Here is a 22,148-nt window from a genome sequence, read left to right on the forward strand (position 1 = left end):
AATCATACTTAAAGGCCTCGCACATGCTATAATTAATCTAATGATAATAATTAATAACAATAAACTCTTGCGCAAATGCACTAAGTATTGTCTGGCCAGAGTCGAGCAGTTAGACTGAGCGCTGATGGGTGTGTGGGGGCCACGTGGGCCCATGTGGATCTGTGCCTGTGCCTGTCTGCTTAATGCAGGTATGTGCATCTGTTCTCAAGCCCGTCTCCTTCTGCCTTTCCACTAATGTCTCATACACGGAAAGCAGGCCCATATGTTGTGCTGATAAACCAGACGGTGTCCCTATCATTAGCTGTGTGTTTTGTGTGTGTGTGTGTGTGTGTGTGTGTGTGTTTTGTGTGTTGTGTGTGTGTGTGTGTTTTTCTTTAAGTTTCCGCTGCCGCTGCCAAAGTCCATTGAAATGACCCCGAGGCCGAGGTGCTTGGCAAGGCAAATCCAGAAACCTGCATATGTAAACGGACACAACGAGAAATGAATGACTAAACTGTCAAAGTTATCATGGGGAAATCCATGCATTTATTTGTGTGTGTGTGTGTGTGTGTGTGTGTGTGTGTATTTCACTGGAGTGTAGGGAATGCGAAAAATGAATGTAAAAAAAAACAAAAATTGAACAAAGATACACAAGCAAATAAATACATTCCGAATGGCAGGAAGAATAAAACAAAGCAACAAACAAGGCCGCCTTTACAGTATTCATGCAAATGCATGTATGGCTTGGACGATTCCCAGGACCAAAAGTCCATTGCCTACGCTGGACAGCCCGAGCCTTTATCTAGCCAACTGGCTTCTGAAACTCATAGGCCTTGCTTGTAATTGTGGCCCTCTATGGCTTCGAAAGCATACTGGCTAACAGGCTAACAGAATCAGCCAATCAGCAAGCAGCAGTATGAACCGCAGCCATGGAGACCACTCACAGGTTTTCATGGTCAGGCTCCGGCCTACGGCAGTTCTAGTCTGTGAACGTCCAACCTCGGTAGGAGAGGTATGCATAATAATCACATTATAGTATTTTTTCCCCCCTTCCATTTTCTTTGTAACATTAACATAATAATTGCTCCAAAACTGTCACGCTTTCCACCTGTATGAAACATTACCGCCTTTCCAACATTTTTTGTGACATATTAACAAAGCAGTCCCTACATGGCCTCTACCAGAATCCCCTGAACACCAAGACTTGCCAGAGTTCTACACCTGTTTGAAATCGACACAAGCCACAGTCCATTTCAGATGTGATGAATTACTGTACAAAGGCAAGTCGGGTTAAGTCCAGCTGAGTCTGCCTCCTGGACGAGAAGTGTTCACAGCAAAAAGGAAAAGTGAATATTTACAGTCGCCTTGAGGTTGCATACACAGGTGCTATTCAGCCCTTTGATATCAGCGCTCGCTAGCACCCGTCAAAGGCATTTGTGCAGCACATCAACAGGTCTCACCAGGAAATGGCATTGATACAGGTGAAGGTGGGGAAAATATTGGTTTTGAAAAAGGGAAAGACGGATGGAGAGGAAAACAAGTGAGTGGTTTTGTGCACCAGAAGAGAAGTGCGGTGAAGCTGTGAAGAGGGCATAGAGGAGGAAGAGGTGGAATTAGGTGAGAAGAGTGACAAAGTGGACTGATGTAGGTTCATGGAGTTACATTACTACCTGCTGTTGTAAGACAATCTGAATGCAGGCAGACAGAGGCAGGTTTAAAGACTGAAAAGACACTTATTAGTTAACAATGGTGTCAAAAGTACGAGCTCAGAGGCCAACATAGCTCACCGCTTGAGGCGATGGCCAACTGAACCCTTCAGGTATGGACCTTACCTCCGCATTTAAGGCTTTCTTGACTGTGCCAAGAGGCTACCAATACAAATGTCCAAGTCTGGATCATTCCATTACGCTGATATTCATTCACTCAGTGGGCAACTTCACCTACTGTACCATCAACAGCACATTATCACTCTGTGTGATCCTTGGACATCAAACCTACAGTATGACCAAGGGGTCAGGCCCTCGCTTGCTTTAAGCGCTTAGGTCAGATTCAGACCCCAAAGAAACTACCAAAGATGTACTGACGAGATGGGATCAGTCATGTCCACAAAACTTAGTGATCGTGGGCGAAAGAACTGTTGGCAATGCAAAATGGCACACAAGTTCAACTAAACTCTTGAGGCCACAAACAATGGGCCTCGGCTTAAGCTTCAGCATGACACTCCGCAGTATAATGAGACGTCTGTTAATGGCACGGCATTTATGATGATGTATAGCAGTCTCGGGTCCGCTTGCTTGGCTGATTTTTCCCAGTTCGTTTGAGGCATTTCTGCGAAGGCAGGAGTGGCGTTAAGGAATGTGTCCACAGCACTTCATCAGCTTCAGTCTCAGTTTCTGAAAACAGGTAGTGCAGCTTTGGTGGGTAGGTGGTCGTTGAAATGAGATCAGGGAGCCATTTACAGACAGGTTCACCACACCCTCATCTCTAAAACATGGCCACACACACACACACACACACACACAAACACACACCTCTACTTCAGGGCAATCAGTTCCAGAACTAGGTAGCTCGGGGCGTCCCGTCCCCTACAATTGTCCCAGTGAAGAGTGTCATTGTTCACCCCCCCTCCCTCAGCAGCCCGCCCAAGCCCGAACCCCAACCCCCCCCCACGAAAAACGCCCCTCTGCTGTGTCGCCCTCTGTGTCCGACACGTGATAATGTGTCACAGGTGTGGGGCACCGCGGCTCCTCAGGCTGCCAACGGCCTCTAATTCAAACCACCTTTGGCCCGCCGCTTACCCGGGCTCGGCACTTCACCCAGCGTCTCATGGCTGCCAAATGCAGTCAACATATTTACATAATTACGAAAGGGCCTCGCTGAGACAAATGGGAAATTTAATTAGAAGACCACCATTGGCAGGAGCCAAATTATTTTTCCCCCTCCCAAAGCTCCCCTCCCACTCTCGCACAGCGGGACACATGTTCTTGGTCAGGCCAGCACTTGGGCTGGCTCAGACTGGGGCTTCATAATGCCGTAATCCACATGCAGCTAAATTATACCTGAGGGATAGTGCGTTATAGGGCAATAAACACATGAGCTCCAACAATGTAGACTGCTGTAACACCACTGCTCTGACACGTACTGTATGGGGCTACAGCAAAGTCTGTACCATTCTGAAATCAAATCGTCCCATCATTATTATGAATTACTGAAACGCTACAGGTTAAAATGGGTCATAAACTACTTTGGCCTTACAGAAAAGCGGGTTTTAGTGGACAATGAGGCTGGTGAAAGTGTATTTGTACACCTATGCTTTTTAAAAATCACCTACTTTTCTTGCTATTCTTTTTTGAAATGTGAAGTGCAACTGCCAAATGTAACCATTAACATGTCACTTTTAGCCAGTCTTCCATTTTAGCCAAAGCCTGGATTGGCGCCAATCCTGTTTTATTATTGGGGAGAACTGGGGGGTGAGGTGGAAAGTGTTTCTCGGCTTTATGAGCCTAGTTATGTTTTTTGTGGAGCTGTGGAATTGGTCCACAAGACACACATATATAAAGGTAACGGCTATTTAGCAGACTTTTTTTGTCCAGAGCGAATAGCAAAGACTTGCAGAATTCAGGAACTGAACTCAGGTCAGCCGATTACAAAGTGATGATGCTGACTGCTACTGATGTGTGTGTGTGTATGTGTGTGTGTGTGTGTGTGTGTGTGTGTGTGTGTGTGTGTTTGTGTGCATGTGGTACCTCTTTGAGTGGTAATTTATGAGAGCTGCGAATCGCCAGTTTTCACCCCACCTTAAACAGAAGCCACAGCCTCAAGTCCTCCACTCCCTTCAGTTCTTCTGTTAGAGGACCCATTGTTTCCTCTGCTCTCTCTGCTGCAGTAATAGTCTAACATCCTGAGTCAAAGGTCGGGGGAAAATCTGCTATGTCTCCCAGGGCAACCATGAATCTTACACTAATGAGCTGGGTCTGTCATCATGCCTGTCATTATTTTTTTTCTTGTTTTATAAAAAGTAAATCATACTTTAAAACAAATTGAATTTAAGAGCAAATGCAAAAAATACTTGAAATATGAAATTAAATAGTAGTCCAAGCTGTGGGGTTGCATGTGACTGAGAGGGCTGATGTACAGTACTGATGCATGGTGATGCAATATTAAAAGTCACCCTGTGTGTGTGTGTGTGTGTGTGTGTGTGTATCAGTGCATGAATGTGTGCACAGGAGCCTGAGTGTACTGTATGTGTGTGCTATACTAGACATTTTTCGGCCCTCTGACCCTGAGCTGTCTCTCTCATATGCTGCAGCTAAACAGCAGGAAACCTTTTCACAAGGCCAGAGATCAAGATAAAAGTCTACATGCTCCAGCAGAAAGAATAACACTGCGCCAAGAGATTTCAAATCAGTGATGGAAAACAGTTCAATGTGAAAAACAAAAAAATCTGTGTTTGTCCAAGAAGGCGAGCCACTGTAGCACGACACAGTTATGAGAAAGAACGGCTCATCTAGAGAAAAAGTGTAGGTTATTAAATCCATGCGCACTCCAGAGATGATTGGTATGATGGCTGGTTCTTTTATGGAGGGTTATATCTATTGGATTTGGTTTATAGCTACAGGATTTAGTTTAGACTTTGTTCTCTTGTTATTAAGTTTTTTATTTTGTGTGCTTTCTTCTTTATTAAGTGAATAATATTAACTACAATAAACACTACTGCTTCAAACGAAAAACTAAACTAAATCCTCTATTGCGCAGTATGCTTCTCAGCCAGTCTGAATCCGGTGCGGAACTATTAAATGTATTTCCTTTTCGATACAAGCCAACAAAGGTGTATGATAGCCAGCCAGACCAAACACAGACTGATATCTAACAATGAAAGCCAGATAAGAATTAGGTGTAATCTAGATACTGTTCCGTGAAATAAAAGACCAAAAGGATTTGTTCCGGTCTCAGCTGCAGTTCGGCAATTGTGTGTGTTACTTAAAAACCCATTCCGGTACTCAAAGGTGTTTGTTTTCTGTTTCGTTGGGGAGTTGCACGTGGAGACAAACCCAAATTAATCAGCCAAGAGTTCAGATCAGAGTTATCCGGAGGTCAGAGTGTAACTCTTGTCGATTGCCGCACCGCGCTGGCACATATAGCACACGTTTGTTGACTCAGCCTGCGGCGATTACATTCATGGTGCTATCTGTTCCCCCTGCGCACTCTCCATCACACCAGTCCCAGCAAGAGGCACAAAGGGAGCGGGGCTGACTTCATATCCAAGGGTGATTATTAGACTGGCCTGAAATCACACTGATATCACCACATCCCTGAGAAATGAAGGCGTCTGTAAGGAGATGAAAGCAACCTATTGCCGATGTGTAAACTTGCCGAGGAGGTTTCGTTTAAAACTTCGGTATATAGTTTGGCTGCATGTGTGGTGACGGGGCAGAATAAGAGATGGCGGCTCACCTCTGAATCCCCCACCTCTCCCCATCCCCATCCCCATCCCCACCCTCAACCACCTCACCCCCCACCATCCCCCATCGCACACAAACCTCACACACCGCACTGCCTCCACCCATTCCTCCTTCACATGTTACCCCCCCCCCCCCCCCACCCCCCCAATTCTGGAAAACAGAGCGGGTGGGATGGAGAGAGGCAGAAATGCGGTGAGATTAAAAGCTTAAGCGGCACTCTAACTCCCAGCCTGTTTAAAAAAGGTAGCCGTCATTACCGGTGCCACTGGCAGGGGCTTCAGTGGAAAAGCCCGCTCAGGGTGGGTTTGGGAGAAAAAGGAGCGGCGGACAATAAAAAAGGGAACTTTCAATTTTCGCACAAATAAGCCACTGTTGTCCAATCTCGGAGGCTTTTCCCCTCTGTCAAGGTTCTCTTCTTTGTCGGCCAAGGGCAGAGGAAAAGACCCTTGTTATGAGTTCGGACGGAAAAGAGGAACAAAAGCCTATCACTTCTGGGTTCTAATGAGCTTGCAAAAATGTTGGCGTAGGCAGCGTTTGCAGTTGAGCATATAGCTCTGTATATTCATTATAACGCACTGAACTTTCTCACGCTCTTTGTAGATGCAGAGCAAGGTCTGACACTGCAGCAGTTAACACCAGCTAATAATCCAGAGTGAGCAATCGCTGAAAAGCAATATGGAAACAGGCTTTTGAACCAGTACCTGGCAAAAGCAGACCAACTGCACAATCCAATCAAAGCAAAATGCAAAACTCATGACTTGAAAGATTATTGTGAAAAGGGTTTAGACTTTTCCCATCAGATTAATATGACCTCACCTGAGGTACTCTGTGCTAGCCTTCATCATTATTGAATACAATGTGCAACTTTGCCGAATTAAAAGCTGGTACAAGATATTTGGTGTTAACATTAAAGTATGTGCAATAATGAGTGACAGTTCTATAAATGTGACTTAGGCTATCTACTGTATGTCCATTCTCCTCAAAGAAAATGGTCACATTATCAATTTTGGAGATTGTTTTGTTCTTTACCTCCATAACTTGTGTGCGCATCACATCTTTCATTTGTTAAACAGAAGACATACAAGCTGTTCTTCAGACAGATCTAAACACATTCAGTATGCTCAGACACAGACACCCTGTGGCCTCCATGGGGAACATGAAACATCAGACTAAACCAATGCCACGACTTCTCTTCTCTTCTGAACCGCAGGGTTCCAGAAGCACAAATCAGGGATCGTGCGGCTGCTGGACAAAGCTCTTATCGGGAAAAAACCTGCGTAGGGATGGATAGCATTTCCTTACCTGGACAAAGCTCCAACGATCAATCAAAAATATCAGGCCGGCTGTATGAATATGGAGCCAAGATCAAAGACCTCCAACCATGCATCTCCACACTCTTATCTCTCCCAGACACGGAAGCCTTCGTGAGGACAGGAACGACCCATGGGAGCAAAACTGAATCCACTTACAAATCAACAGACCCAGTGACCAGTCGAAAAACATCTTAAAACTTCGGGATTCTTCAGCAAACCACCTCTCTTGCAAACATGAAACTGATTCATATAATTGACCAATCAGTCAAAAAGTGAACCAACCAACTAATCAATCAACCAAGCAACCAATCACCTGACCAATCGACTAACCAATCATTAATGCAAAATCGATCAATCAATCAAAAAAACAACTAATCAATCAATGCAATCAATCAATCAACCAACCAAACACTAGCCGCAACTACTTGCCACCAAAGTAAAAGAAAAGGAACTTGCCCAAAAGCCAAAGCTAGGCTAGTTACATTAAATAACCCACATACACAATCTAAGGACAATACACATACACGTATAATTCACCAGATTATGACACAAAACAAAAATAGATATTGCATATCCAGTCACGCAAAACACAATCCTGTGTTGCCACACAATGTGCCAAGAGTGAAGAAGCAGGAGAGTGTGGGCCTGTATCCTGACAATAAGTCAACTTGTGGCATATAGGGTTGACCCCTGACCTGAGCAAGTGTGAAGGAGAATCATTTTGTTCCTGAGGAGGCCCGAGCACAACACCTTTCTGGACATGGGAGGACGCAACAGGTATTTCTTCAGACTGGAGTAACAAAGAGCCTTTTCTCCGTGGTGGGCTTTCTTAAAAAGTGGTGTTTATTTAACAACCACTTTCATTAGGCACTTAACTCCTCCAGTACGTCGGCTGTGAAACCATTATGAGCCAGTGAGTCAGACAAGACCCTTTAAAAAAAAAAAAAAAGGGAAGTTGGTGAGAAAGGCTACCAGAGGTCACGCTTCATTAATAACTCTTCTGATGGGTCTGAGGAGGCCTATCAATGGCATACCTCACACAGGGCATCTCCCTAAACCTAATTAATAACCTTCGTCCACAAGCTGGGAGACACCAGTCGACGGGGGGAGATGATCCTCCCTAATGGGGCCGTAGTTTATTTGACCAAGAGGTGCTTATGGCTCTTGACGTGTGGAGGAATGTCTATGAGGAACTGGGAAGGAGAGAATAGAGCAAAGAAAGATAAATATGGAAAAAGGGATCAGAGAAGGCGGGTTGGACTGAGGGAAAGATAAAGAGACACGAGATCGAGATCTTAATCTCCTCTGATGCGTTTTGAGATTTTGGTTTTGGAGGGGGACATCAATGGCGTCCAAATGAATATGAAAAGCGGTTGGTTCTCCTGAGAAAACAAAGAGTGTTAACGAGAACCAGATGGTCCAGAAGAAAGGCTAGCGAGGCCTGACAACTACCAGCATGGCTGACATTTTTCAAATATCGACCAGATGGAAACGAGCAAGACTTTGCTCCCTCTCGCTCACTCGCTCTGATTTCAGAAGTTGTTTAACTTCATCAAGGAAAGAATTACCTAGCAGATGTCTGTAAAGCTACATTGACCACATCGCTCAAGGAACACAGCGCAAGGGTTTTCTGTGAATTACCAGGAACAAGTTTTTCAGCACCCACTGACATGAAATATGCCTCAGTTAGACTCTAACCGAGGACAAAAGCAGGGCTATTACTGATCCACCACAGGCCCCTCTCATAGGAAGTTTCATAACAGCATATCTCCATATGTAACCCTTTTCAGATTCTACCCTGAGGTCAAGTTGTGTTACTATACTTAACACCATATACCAAAGTGGTAAAAATCCCTCTTTTTCTTATTTCAAGACATGCTATTCATGCGTGTCACCTCGACTGAAAGATAATATCTTCCACAAGGATGTCGAAAGAAGAGGACTTTAACAAAGCCATGACATGTGACACTACTCGTGACGCTTTGTCAAATTAGTCATTACATATGTACATTTTGCCTCACAGGGTTTTGACAAAGAGGTAGAAATGTTAGACTTAAGTTACTTATAAAATTGAATACCTTCTGGTGTATAAAAAAGCTTTAACTGCTGATGGTTTAATACACTTTTCTAGGGCCGGAAAATAAACATCCTACTGAGAAGAGCATTTTAAACTTCAAGTAGGCCGAGTAAAGTCAAAGGTAGGCCAACCGGAGATAATGACTTGGCTATCGTTTGGGCTAATCAAATAACGAGCATAAGGACCTTATCTCAAACACTAAAGCGCTCTTATCAAACGGCTGATTGTGTTATTGTTCGCGGTAAGTTCACTATTTCGTCATTAGCTCAATGTGTGAGGCAGCCGTTGTAGACAAGCCAGCTGAAGTACTCTTCAAAGAGTCCAAACAGCTCAAACACACCACCTCCATCCGGCTCCATGAGGGAGAATTCTTACAAACGGTCCAAAGGCTTCAGAAGAATCCTTTATTGTTTTCTTATGCCATGTTAACGTCACACTAATGGGCCACTTCTTCCTTGCACAGTGCACCTTTCATTTTTTTTCTCCCTGCAGGGTGAAAGGCAGCAGCCATTACGAAGCAGCTGCCGCTTTCTCGGCAGTGATCCATCAGGTTTCTCAAAAACGCATAATTGCTACCACTTCTATACAGCCGGGCCGAGCCAGCCTAGCTGGCTGTTAAGTAAATGACAATGTACAGCAGCCAACACTTTTCTAAGGCCCTAAAGTTGCCTTTTTCCATTTTTATTTCAGAAAATGTGGTCTTTCAACAGGGTCTTGAGTTGGACTGGGATATATATATATATATATATATATATATATATAGTCTTTGAGAGTTGGGAGCATATATTCAATCAGTGTTATGAAGTGGTATAACATATCCAAATCAACTCTTTAATGGATACTTTTTAGGTGTGTCACAGCAGGCTATTAGCTTTCATCGCTTTATGGATGTAAAAAAAACCCAGCAATGCTACCAATCCCGCTCATACAGTACACTGGCAGGCTTCTAGTACACTACATCCCAACTGGGAGGTTAACGCAAAGCTTTGTGTTCTGTTTTGGCATCCCTCAGTCAAGTACGATACACTCACGTAACACATGTACACACACACACACACACAAAACACATGTATACACACACACACACACACACACAGACACACACAGATACACAGACACACACACACACACACACACACACACACACACACACACATACACATGTATACACACACACACACACACACACACACACACACACATGTATACACACGCACACACACACACACACGCACACACACACACACACTCAGGAAACGGTAAGCAGTAAGGAGTCCCCAGACTTCCACCCATATATTCAGTGAGTCTCTTCCCCTCCCTCGGCACCTCTCTGCGGTCCCAGGCAAACCCTTGGCTGCCGACCTCAAACCGTGGAAATTCAATCAGAGGCGTTTAAGTGTTTCATAAAGCCATAGGTGGCTGTCCAGAGGAATGCCCGTAAAAACGAGGAGTGCGGCACGGTGGCAGGGTGCTGACGGACGCGCTCGCCATCGCGCCCACTCCCGCTCGGAAAACCCCGTCAGCGCGTTACCGTGGCGACGGTGACAGACGTCCAGTCCCCGGTTCTCTCATAAAGCCCTAAGTGCTGGCTGGGTCCTCAGCAAATGGATGGGGGGGTTTGCCTGATCCTTATGTGTGAAGTGTGCTTGGGACAGAAACCGAGGAGACTGAACTCTTGTAAAGCCCTGTAAAACTTCCCTAGACTTGCTAATTATTTTTTCCTTGCTATTATTATCATCATCTATTATTGCCAATGATTTATAAACAAAACTTCATATTCTCTCACATTGCCTACCCCAAAGTTGACTTCCCCCCTTCTTTATTGGAATACAATGTTCAAAAATCAAACCATCCACCAAACGTATGTAAAAAAAAATCAATGAGTTATGCTCACTGGGTGGTTGGAAGTATAATACCTAAACAGCCAGCTATTTGTTAACAAACACAAAGCCTAACTGATACTTTTAGTTGGGCAATATCTTATTTTAATGAGCCAGTGCAGGTATTTTAAATTGAAATTCTCAGCTTCAGTATTTATTTATGGTTGTTGTTGTTGTTGTTGTTGTGTTGTTGCCCTCCTTTCGTGGAAAACAGACAAAATGAGGTAAGCGTTTTTTTTGCCAGTGGAATAAAATCATTGGTGACTGCAAATAAACATGTTTCCCCTCAAACACTCCACAGTTTCTTCATTCAGGGCCAAGAAGGAGGCTATTTTCCTTGATTACACATGGCTACCTATCTGTCAAAAAAGTGCGAGAAAGCCACAAGAACTTCACAACCTCATTGGATGTTGTCGATACCATGGCAACAAACAGTGAGTGGAAACGGGACCACACAAAGAGATGGCTGATGACTGCGCTGAAGAGGTGTGTGTGTGTGTGGATGTGTGTGTGTGTGTGTGTGTGTTTACACATTCATCTAGCAGGCGGACAGATGTACAACCACAGACACACATGTTTCAGCCCCGGTCCGTTCCACTGTTTGTGAGTCCACAGCCATAATAACCTGTATATATATCTCTGCCCCGCTCCATCAGCCACACAGAGAGCTTCTCCTAATCACCCCACTCACGCTCCAAACAAGCACACTTTCCCCCACTTCCGTCCACACACAAAGAACACACAACTCGCACAACAGGCTGCACCCATCTGCCCAGGCTGCGAGGTGTTATCAATAAAAAAAAGACCGACGAGACCGCTCATCTCCGAGGCTAAATCGACCGAAATCATAACGGGCAGATCATGTCGGGGTCTTCTTCCTGTCGCGCTCCCCACAACACAGAGCCACAGTCGGGGGGGAAACGGAGACACACCACGGGGACAGAGAGAAGGCCCGGCCGCACTCCCCAGCCCCTCTGGCTCACGGAGCAAACCCAGATGGCCAGTGCTTTAGGAGCACTGGGGATCTTATGAGAGATTTATGTCCGCTGGAGCGCAGGGGAAATGAGGAAGATGATTTGCAAACAGAAGTTATTGCGCTCCTCTCATGATGGCATCTTGCAGTGGGATACTTGTTCTCACTCTAAGCCCCTCTCCGACTTGTTGTGTATACAGTACATACACTTAGCCATGAGTCACACAAAAAAAGAGACAAAGAAAGAGAAATAAATAAATAAATAAATGAGTGAACAAATAAATAAACAAATAAATAAATAAAAACTGAGGAAAGACAGACGGCTTTGTTGTGAATTTGCGGTTTCATCTAATGATGAAATATGGCAGCTATACTGTACTGTATGTCGGTACAGCAAGGCCTGTGTTACACTGCCCGCTGGATGGCCAACCACGCTAGGCTCACACAATTACACGAAATTACGCGGCTTTGCGAACACAAAACAACTTGAAACATATTTACCCATCCAAGACACCATCAAAGTGGAGGAACTTGTGGAAATTACATTTTAATTGTCTGACACCAGATAGACGCACAGGTTTTGGGTCACAGCGAGAACACAGATAAATCCTCAAAAGTTTCAATTACGTACAATAGATACTTCAAGCAAAAGTTTTAATGGTTCCCATCCGTATTTGGTCCACATTTCATCAAGGCTGTGTGGACACGTAGTCTTAGTCAAGAGACTAGGCAGTGACAGACTGAGTCTTCCTTTTTCCGTAATTCACACCGAGGAGCCTGTGCACATGGCTGTAACCTGTAACCCTCACCAGCCCTGTCCTGATGTCGTTCCAAGATGGCCAAGAATCGCTTGGGTACAGCAGGTATCGCTTTTCTCCCAAGTTTACTTAGCCCGCCTACGCTCTGCCAGAAACAATTTTTTGCTTGAAATGTGACAAATAAAGTACACTAATGGAGTGATTTTTTTACTAGTGGGGAACTAGAGCGAAGCCCTTTAAAGTGGCACCTTAATGGCATTAAAATATAAACCACATTTTCAGAGGGTGGGGGGGTTGGGGGGTGGCAGGGGGAGGGCAGGAGGGGGTAGTGTGAGCCAGAGAGTGAGAGGCTCCTCGGAGATATAGGGTTGGGGACGGGGGGGACGGGTTACCCCTCTGACGGATTCCCGCTGGGGAACCAGGGAGGACCCGCTAGCTGCTTGCGTGCGGGCAGGCAGGCATGCCTCGTCGGGGTTAAATAATAATAGACACGTGTTTTGTGAAGGCACCGGTAAAAAATTAACCCATTTTCATTTCCCTACCCGCCCCTCAGCCCACCTCAGCTCAACCCCTACAGCCCGTACCACTCTCTCTTTCTCTCTTTCTCTCTCTCTCTCTCTCTCTCTCTCTCTCTTTTGAAGTCCAACGGCCCGGCTACAAAAGCACAGCACGTATTTTGAATCCGACGGCAGGGCTCGGAGAAACAGAGTCCATTATGTACCCCTGGCCAACCAAACCTTTCCAAGATGGAAAACGGATGTTGCTTTTGTGGAAAGGTGGAGGGGAAGTTGCAACCCGCGGTTTCATAACCTGATCAGTTCCAGCAGTATTACTGCTTTTAGGTGGTGTGTGTATGTGAGTGTGTATGTGTGTGTGTATGTGTGTGTGTGCGTTGTGTATGCATGGGTGTTTGAATGTGCGCACGTGGGTGGGTGTGTGTGTGTGTGTGTGCGTGTGTGTCTGTGTGTATTTGTGCGTATTTGTGTGTCTTTGTGTATGTGTATGCATGACTGACTGAGCACATGTGTGTGTGTGTGTGTGTGTGTGTGTCAATGTGCTCAAGGTTGCTATTGGTGGTCGAGGTTTCGCAGGGGTACGAGGGGCGAGTAAACAAGCCCCGCTCTGAATGCAGACAGCGGACACAAGCGTCTGTTTGTGGAGGCTCCGGCTCCAGAAGAAGCCGTGTTGTTTTGGCGGCCGGAGCAGACGCAATAGCCGCGCTTATTCTGGAGCGCTCTTACCACGCGAGGCACACAGCACCGGGCACAGTCATCGACCACAGGCCCTGACCAGATGAGCATAGAGCTGGGCTACCGGGGGTGGGGGTGGGGGGCGGAGGATGGTGGTGGTGGAGGGTGTGGGTGGTGGTGGTGGTGGAGGGGTTCACTGGAATAGGTCTTGCTAAATACAGCCCACCTCATTTCCCGAGGGAGTCTACCTCCTTCCTTTTACACCCCTCGCTTCTGTTTACCTGCGAGATCTTAATTAGAGGAAGAGAGGGGAAGGGAGGGAGCGTGGGATGAACAGTGACACAGAGAGAGGGAGAGAGAGAGAGAGAGAGAGAGAGAGAGAGAGAGAGAGAGGAAGAGACAGACAAACAGGCAGTGATGGAGAGAAGGGAGACGAAGAGAGAGAAAGGGTGAAAGAGAGAGGGGGAGAGAAGAAGCGAGTGGGAGAGAGAAAGTAAACAGCGTAGGGCCTATGTGGAGGAGTACCTCTAAATATTAAGCACTAAATAGACAGCTCTCTCTCCCTATTTCTCTCTCTCTCATGCACACACATGCACATGGGTGCGCCCACACACACACACACACACACACACACACACACTTGATCTCTCACTTTCCCTCTCTCTCCCCTTTCCTCACTCACTCTCCCGTGAGTCAATCCCCCTCTCTGACACACACACACACACACACACACACACACACACACACACACACACACACACACACGGTCTCCCCGTCTCTCTCATCTCTATCTGGGCTGTGTGGGTGGTTGTGTGTGTGGCAGGCGGAGGCTGTGGTGAGGCTGGGCAGCTCTGGCAGCCTCTACCAATCTTCATATCAAGGCCTCCATTGAAAAAAAAATAAAGCCACAGGAAAAAAAAAAACCCTAAACAGGATCCACAGACGTGCACTTTCTTGTTTTGGCACTCCCGATACGTCCAGAGAGTGACCCGCGATGGCCATCGACGGCCGGCTCATTCAACATTGTGTTGACGTTTCCCCCCCCTGGAGAACAAATAAGAACGAGGGGGAAAAAAAAGAAAAAGGAAAAGAAAATGGGAGCACGATGACGACAAAAGGGCGACCCTGGGAACCTGCTCGCAATCTCACAATGACAGTGAGAGAGCGCAGGAGACTCCGTGAGAGGACGAGGAGGAGGAGGAGGAGGAGGAGGAGGAGGAGGTGGAGGGAAGAATGAGAGGCAGTCAAGGATCGGGGATAAAGATTGCTTGTTTGACTGCTGGAGACGAAGACGTCTGATCTCACCACTGTGACTCGGCGGGAGTTATTCCCGGCACCCTGAGCACCGAGCGTTCACAAAGGTTATGTACACACGCCAGGGGAGGGGAGGGGCGAGGGTGTGGGTGTGGGGGTGGTCGGCCGGGAGAGATGCTAACTTGATGTATGGAAATGCTAACTGCAAAGCCACAAATAAAGCCACTTAGCGGCGACTATTAATCACGGCGGCGGCTATTTCGGTCACAAGGCGCCGTTGAGGCCCTCGCTCCACCTCGGCCTTATTAAAGACAAACAAGCGAGGACAGGAAATCAGGTAATGGCCGAAGATCATTTTTCATGGCCGGTTATGTCCGAGCCGGGGCCAGTCATCCAAGCCCACGGCGAGGTTTTTGAGGTTCGCTCGGACGCCCTTTCAAGATCGCCACCCCCCCCCCCTCCATCTCGCACCCTACCGAGTGGAAATCCAAATGAGGGGTGGAGGGCGAGTTAATTAAATCCTGGAACGGGAACAAAAACAGAAAAGAAAAAAAAAGAAGCTGGTGGCGGGTCTGAAAGGGGAAGAGGGCTGATGAGAGCAAATATCTTTTTCGAGCTTTAATAAACGACTCCTCGGCGGCCTCCTGGCAACTGCTGCGGGCGACCAGATACAAACACCTGCCACCGCAAGGCTCCCCCTCTCGGCTGCCGGCCCGGCTACTTTCTTCGCCGCGCCGCGCGCGAAGGAAAGAACAACAAAAACAATACCCGCTGGTCCATGAGCTTGTGTTTTCCCTGCCCCAGTTAAAACAAGAGCTCCCCAATGCGCTAGAGCCTTTTTTTTTTCTTCTTTTCCCAAACGCGACTGCATTCTCGAACACACATGGAGGCTCCGTTTCGGAGTCCAACCAAAGACCTCCAGACAGTGCAGCGCTCAGTGCTGTGTGCAGGGCTGCCGTGCTGATCTGGGATCAGCTGGAGAGAGATGCGGGGACAAACGCGGTCAGGATTTTCCCACTGCGCTGGACCCAGCGCCTGCATCCTGCTCCCCTCCTTCCTGCGAACGAACGAACGCATACGCCATCGCCCAGGCATGCCTGCCCTCCGACAACACAGACGACGCTTTTCAAAACACGCTGCCAGCCCAGCGCAGATAATCCCGGCCACCAGGCCTGAATCAGAGATGACCGCAGCCGGCTTAACTCAGTCTTTAGACAGGGCCTGAGCCGACCCTGCACACTCACTCGCTGGGGAGCCTACTGAGGGAGTTGTAGCAGTCGTAGTTTTTGTTCAATTCCATACCAGCATCTATGGCTTGGCTACACCATGGCACAAAAAGGTATGATAAAACAACATGAATTAGAACCAATTATAACTATGAAGTCAATTAAATTACCAACTCTAAATTAAAATGAGCAAACAAATACAAATTCAGAGATAAATACTGTAACTGTCTATAAATAAACAGATATTGAAATGAGATTCTTAGAATCTACATTGGCTACAAAATTCCAGAACTTTCTGTGGTCTGCTGGGGGAGTAATCAACAGCACATGTCCATGTCAAAGGTGCCTTCTGGGTACCTGGAGCAAACACGGGACAGAAGAGTGGGTCCCCACCCCCCATCTATGGCCCCCATCCTTTACACTGCGATAACAAATTTAGTAATGACAACAGGCCTGGGCCCCTAATATTTCTACAGTGTGGGAGGTAGGGGTGCTAAAAATCCACACTTCCACATTCACATGAGTATTTGCACTTGTTGACATCGTCTGAAGAAATATATATTTCTGCACCTTCTGGAATTTAGCTCATATTAAAACGATATGTTCCATCCACAGAGTTCCTTTTTGTGAGTCAACTCAAACTCCTGTCCTTTGCAAAACGCAAATGTTTTCTCCGAAAGCATTTCCAGATCTGGCCACGAAAAAAAAATACATTTTCCATAACATTTCATCCCTGACTAACAAGACACAGTACTGACAAATGTACATGCAGCTAAAGGATTTAGTGATTCAATACAACTGCAGATGACGCAGAAACTACTGCCGAGTTCAAGCATCTGTGTTCCTAATATGACAAAAGAGGAGGAGGAGGAGGAGGAGGAGGAGGAGGAAGAGGAGAAGGAGAGGCTGCGGACCACCTGACATCCTTCACTCTACTCCTGCATGACCGAGGACCTAAATAAAAACAACATACCCTCAGCCGACCACTTCAAAGAGAACCCCCCTGACCCCCCCACCACGCACCCGTTCCCTTCACTCTCATTCCTCCCCCCGCCTCACCCACGCAGATCACTTTCAAAAAGGGCGCACTGCACAATTTAATAAACGATAGGAGTTTAATCCCCCCCCCCACCACCTCACCACCCCACCCCATCCAAGACCAAGCACCACAAGTGAAATCAATCCCTGCATAGTCTGACCACAGAGACAGAGTTGCGATAGGGGCTTGCAAAAGGGAAATAATTACATTTCCCCAAAGAAAAAAACATCTGAAAAGACCGATAAAAAGATTTTAAAGGGGGTAGGGGGGGGCTCCAAATAAGAAAAACACAATAATACCCTCCAGCCATAACTGGCTAGTTGTTGGTAAATTGTATTAAGTAGAAAAACCGAGCACAATTTTCTAATATTTGGAGGTCAATGAGCCAGCTGGTTCTAAATAGAGTCTTCAGATATTAACGAGAACCATACCGCCCTGATAGGCCAGGACAGAGAGGAGAGGCTAACCAGGTACAGATAAAGTGGTCAGAGAAAGTCGAGGTTGAAGAAACTTAATTAGACCCTGAATCAGGAGGAAATGATATGTAGCGTGACAGTCTGCCCCAATGCATCATTCTCTCTCTCTCTCTCTCTCTCTCTCTCTCTCTCTCTCTCTCTCTCTCTCTCTCTCTCTCTCTCTCTCTCTCTCTCTCTCTCTCTCTCTCTCTCTCTCTCTCTCCCTCCCTCCCTCCCTCCCTCCCTCCCTCCCTCCCTCCCTCCCTCCCTCTCTCTCCTGTGGTTCCTGGTATGGAACTCGTGATGTCAGTAATGTAATGGACTGCCGATGCTCAGGGGAAGACTGTGTGTGCATGCGTATGGATGTGTGTGCATGTGTGTGCACGTGTGTGTGTGTGTGTGTGTGTGTGTGTGTGTGTGTGTGTGTGTGTGTGTGTGTGTGTGAAAGTGTGTGAGAGGGTGGATGGGTGCTATGTTGTGGGGTGAGGGAGCACACTGTGGTTGCCATGGTAGCCAAGCAATGCTGTGAAGTAAGAGTTGATCGGTTCTGGCATGTTTACCACGATCCCCGATACATACTGCCATGTAGTGCTTCCAGCATTTGACCCATCCCAGCCCACAATGCCTTACAGATCTGAGCACTAGCAAGGGACTGGACCCAACAAGAGACGATTCATGTGGCGTGTCTAAACAACTGTGGCCTGCCTCGTCGACTCAGTAAAAAACACATAATGATATGCATTAACACGCACAACAACACTGCTGATGAAAACATCTAGTTAATGCCCCCACCTGAAAGTGATTACCACAAAAAGAGTGTGCACAACTTCACGCTTATCTGGTTTGACACTACAAAACGCACAACAGTTTGAAAATCAAAAGGGGCGCTTTTGAAGAGAGTCCAACATGTGTGTGGAATAGAGAGGTGACAAAATGTCTTAAAAGAGCAAAACTGAAGTTAGGAATGCTGCATTTCTGGGGCTTATTAGCCTGTTTCTAGTCATTCCAAAAGATTTATATTCAGGTTGATTGCTGAATAATAACTTGGTTTCCAATGTTCCCTTCACTTCAAACAATGAAATTGTTTATCACACCAAGCTGTTAAAACATCCAATTTCAGCCAAGATATGAATTAGTCATTACGCAGCCACTCAAAGGAGAATAAGTCCCCCTGACCCCAATTTGGAAGACTCAAGAGAAAGTCGAGTGGCTCAACAATTAAAAAAAAATGATGCGCTGAGAATTGAATGCTTTACTAGGAAGCACCACAGGAATGAAATGAAAAGACAAAAACAAATGCAAAACATCTGAGATTAATCCTTAGTACTATTACACCATAAGCTGATGGTGGACTTTATGAATAGTGTTGCATCGCTTACCTGGGCAATGTTTTTGTTGAGAAGGTAGACACCATATTCAAATTGAAAGCGTTCTCCTCTGGGGTAGAGTGGGAACCTGTCACAGAACACAGAAAAAAAAGCTCTGATTAACACAGAGCAATGGAGTAGACAATATCGGCAAAACAGAAGTAAACAGTAAACAGTAAACTCCCAAGAGAGTCAACGATACACAGAGGCCTTGCAGCTTAGCAACAGGCCCCAACTTTTCGTTTATAAAAAAGAAAATAAAAAAATAAAAAATGGGACTTTGCTCCGAGTGACTTAGTGGAAATAAGACGCAAAAACTGCATGAGGAAAGCATGAATGCGTTTGAGATTTTATATCCTGCTTCAGAGGACTTGGGGAGGATTTTATGAACACCCCCCTCCCCCCCCCCCGTCCCCGTCCCCCCGTCAAGTCCATTGCAATGTGTAACGACAGCACTCGGAGTGCTCAAATCTAGTTGTGCATCCACGGGAAGCCGGTTTACGATGCATTACACATCTGCAGATGTTTTGGAGCATTTTTTATCCTATCAGCCATGACAGATGCTTTCATTTGTTTTAAAATGCCATCAATCAAATTTAAGTCAAAAAAACAAGTTCAAAGCTTCAAAATAGTCTTCACGAGGGAACGCTCAACTTGCAGACTGTGAAAATATGTTTATGTCTTAAGAGATCAAAATGGAGAGGGGGGGGTTGTGGATCGTTTAGAGATGCCCTCATATCTTTCAATTCCCACATGCTTTCACAGAATCTCCTGAAACAATCTACATTCCACCTAAGCCAGGTAACTTCCTCATTCTGGTCAGTGGCTGTTGTAGAACACAAAAGTGGTGTTCTACAACAAACAAACAAAATGGTTGTTTTCATCCACAGAATACACCAGCGATGACCTTGTGTGTGGTTAGCACTCAATAGACCACTTAATGTATCTGTCACATGTTATTACAACATAGCCGTGTATAGTTGAGGTCTAATGCGCTATGCACTTCAATGAGAACATGGACCGCAGAGCTTATTAAATACTTTTCATGCTGCAATGCCGTTGCAAGAGGGGGGAAAAAAACAGCAGTGGCAGGCAGGCAGGCTAGGCTAGGCCTCATTACCCCGAGGCGTGATGTGTGAGTGATCTTCCGGAAGCTTCTTCCACCCTAATCCCTGTGAAAGGCCGACGTGTGTGTGTGCCCCCCGGTGCTGCGGCTAATCCGGTGAACAGAGGCAGGGCCCCCATCCTACCGCCGTGACCCCCCCAGCAACCAGGGGCCTCAGCAGCAAAGACCATGTGTGTGTGTGTGTGTGTGTGTGTGTGTGTAAGCGGGGAGGAGAGGTGAGTCAGGGAGCCTCTGAAACTCTTCAAACACTTCAGTGACTCACTGCTCCATGGTGTCATGGTCGACGCCGCGACATCTGAGCAAAAGCACTGGAAAGAAAAACTCAGACTAGCCTAACCCGCACGAATGGCGTTCCCACAGACAGACATCCCACCTGACATCATCGACCTGAGCTCAGCTCTTCTGACTGACGGTGCCTCCACGAGATGGGGGCGCGTAAATTTACACGCTCCGCTAAACGGGGGAACATGACTGATTAATCGTTAAGTACTTACGCTCGGTCCTCGAGTGATTTTCAGCAGGTTAAAATAATAGTCTGCTGAAACGGTAATAGTTGGGACTCGGTAGTCAGTACAAGGAAAAAAAAAGACCTGAACGAGATCGCATTTACATCTGTAAGCTCCGTGGTTCATGTTTCTGAACGGCTGCCAAAAGACCGAGGCAGGGGCGTGCGTAGCCCTCGTCTGGCCAGGGCGCCCCCATGTTCATGCTCAGCTGGCTCACACGGCGCTAGTTTAGCGTGCAACAGTCAGTAACGACTCTGAAATGACTCCGAATTCCACGTCCATTCTGTCATGTGTCTTAATGCCGTCGACCATGAAGGTTATTGTTCTATTTTCGCTATTCCTCAAGAGGCGGGAGACTTTAAGCAAGAACACCGTCTCCAAATGCAGCTGGGCCCCGAAGACTGAAGAGACACTTGTTGTCATCATCATTAACACTACTGCCAGGATATAATTGCTGCGTGTGAGTCTGTCCGCGCTTGCGTAAGAAAGTAAGAGAGCTTATGACCAGTCCGGCCATACACAGAAAAAACAAACACACCTGAAACCATGGCGAAGGCAATGAAATCGTGAAGATGGTGTTTATTTTCGGTGAGAAATGGCTAATGTTACTTGGGAAAGATCATGTACCGTTTTATCCCTACCTCAGGCAGTAGTCATTACCAGAGCTTCTAATGACGCTATTTGACATTGGAAGCTCCTGGCCAGATCAAAGTATCCGTCCATGTTCCTACTCCTTCAACAGCAGTGCTTGAGTCCCTCACGTGTGCACGTTTGAATGTATCTACATGTGAAATTCATCAATGGGGTCTCCCCACTCCCCTTGGATGCATGTCAAAAAAAAGCATACGACTCCAACCCCCGACCACAGAATCACTTAAACGATATCAGCATCTTCTTTCCCCATCAGGTAGAGTGGAAGACAGATGAAAGGGCGACTGAAAGAGACGGCACAGACTCCTCTCTTTTGCCACGCCTCAACTCACTCGGCACAGACACTCACTCCCTCCCTCCCTCCCTCCCACCTCACTCGATGACAACGCCTCCATGCCAACAACATCAAGCGTGTGCGTGTGTACAGGTTGGTCATTTATAATAGGGTGAGTTTGTATATATATTTGTGTGTGTGTGTGTGTGTGTGTGTGTGTGTGTGTGTGTGTGTGTGTGGAGGTGTGCGTGTGTGTGGAGGTGTGTGTTTGTTGGACTTTCCACAGGTTATTAAAAGCAAAAGAGATTGGCTGCTTGTAAGGAGCCTGGTCTTTTATGGGGCAGGATATTTACACAGAGAGAGATCAGGCTCATCAGGCCTCTAGGGACTTGCCCAGCTCTGTCTCAGAGCCCACCGTAAAATAGGATAGCAGGGGCCAGCGCTTCAAAAAAAAAAAAAAAAAAATGTCAGAGACATTTTCTCTCTTTTAAATAGAATCCCTTTTTCCCTTGCTATGACCCTTGTGTTTAAAAGCGAGGGGCCTCGTCGTGGCTGTCCTCTCCTCTCCTCTCCTCTCTATCCACGGGAAAGTTCCAGGGGTCCAGGCGACTAAAGGGC

At 46.5% G+C, this 22,148-nt stretch overlaps 1 protein-coding gene across 1 annotated transcript in view; it reads right to left on the reverse strand.

Moving 5' to 3' along the window:
• uvrag (UV radiation resistance associated gene) overlaps positions 1-22,148 on the reverse strand; it is a 104,261-nt gene that overhangs the window by 16,320 nt on the left and 65,793 nt on the right. Inside the window, exon 13 of the mRNA XM_062536595.1 lies at positions 18,986-19,061. Within this exon, the coding sequence (XP_062392579.1) occupies positions 18,986-19,061 (76 nt within the window). The remainder of the gene's footprint in view (positions 1-18,985; positions 19,062-22,148) is intronic.

This window comes from Sardina pilchardus, chromosome 5, assembly GCF_963854185.1.
Source record: "Sardina pilchardus chromosome 5, fSarPil1.1, whole genome shotgun sequence".
Taxonomy (NCBI): domain Eukaryota; kingdom Metazoa; phylum Chordata; class Actinopteri; order Clupeiformes; family Clupeidae; genus Sardina; species Sardina pilchardus.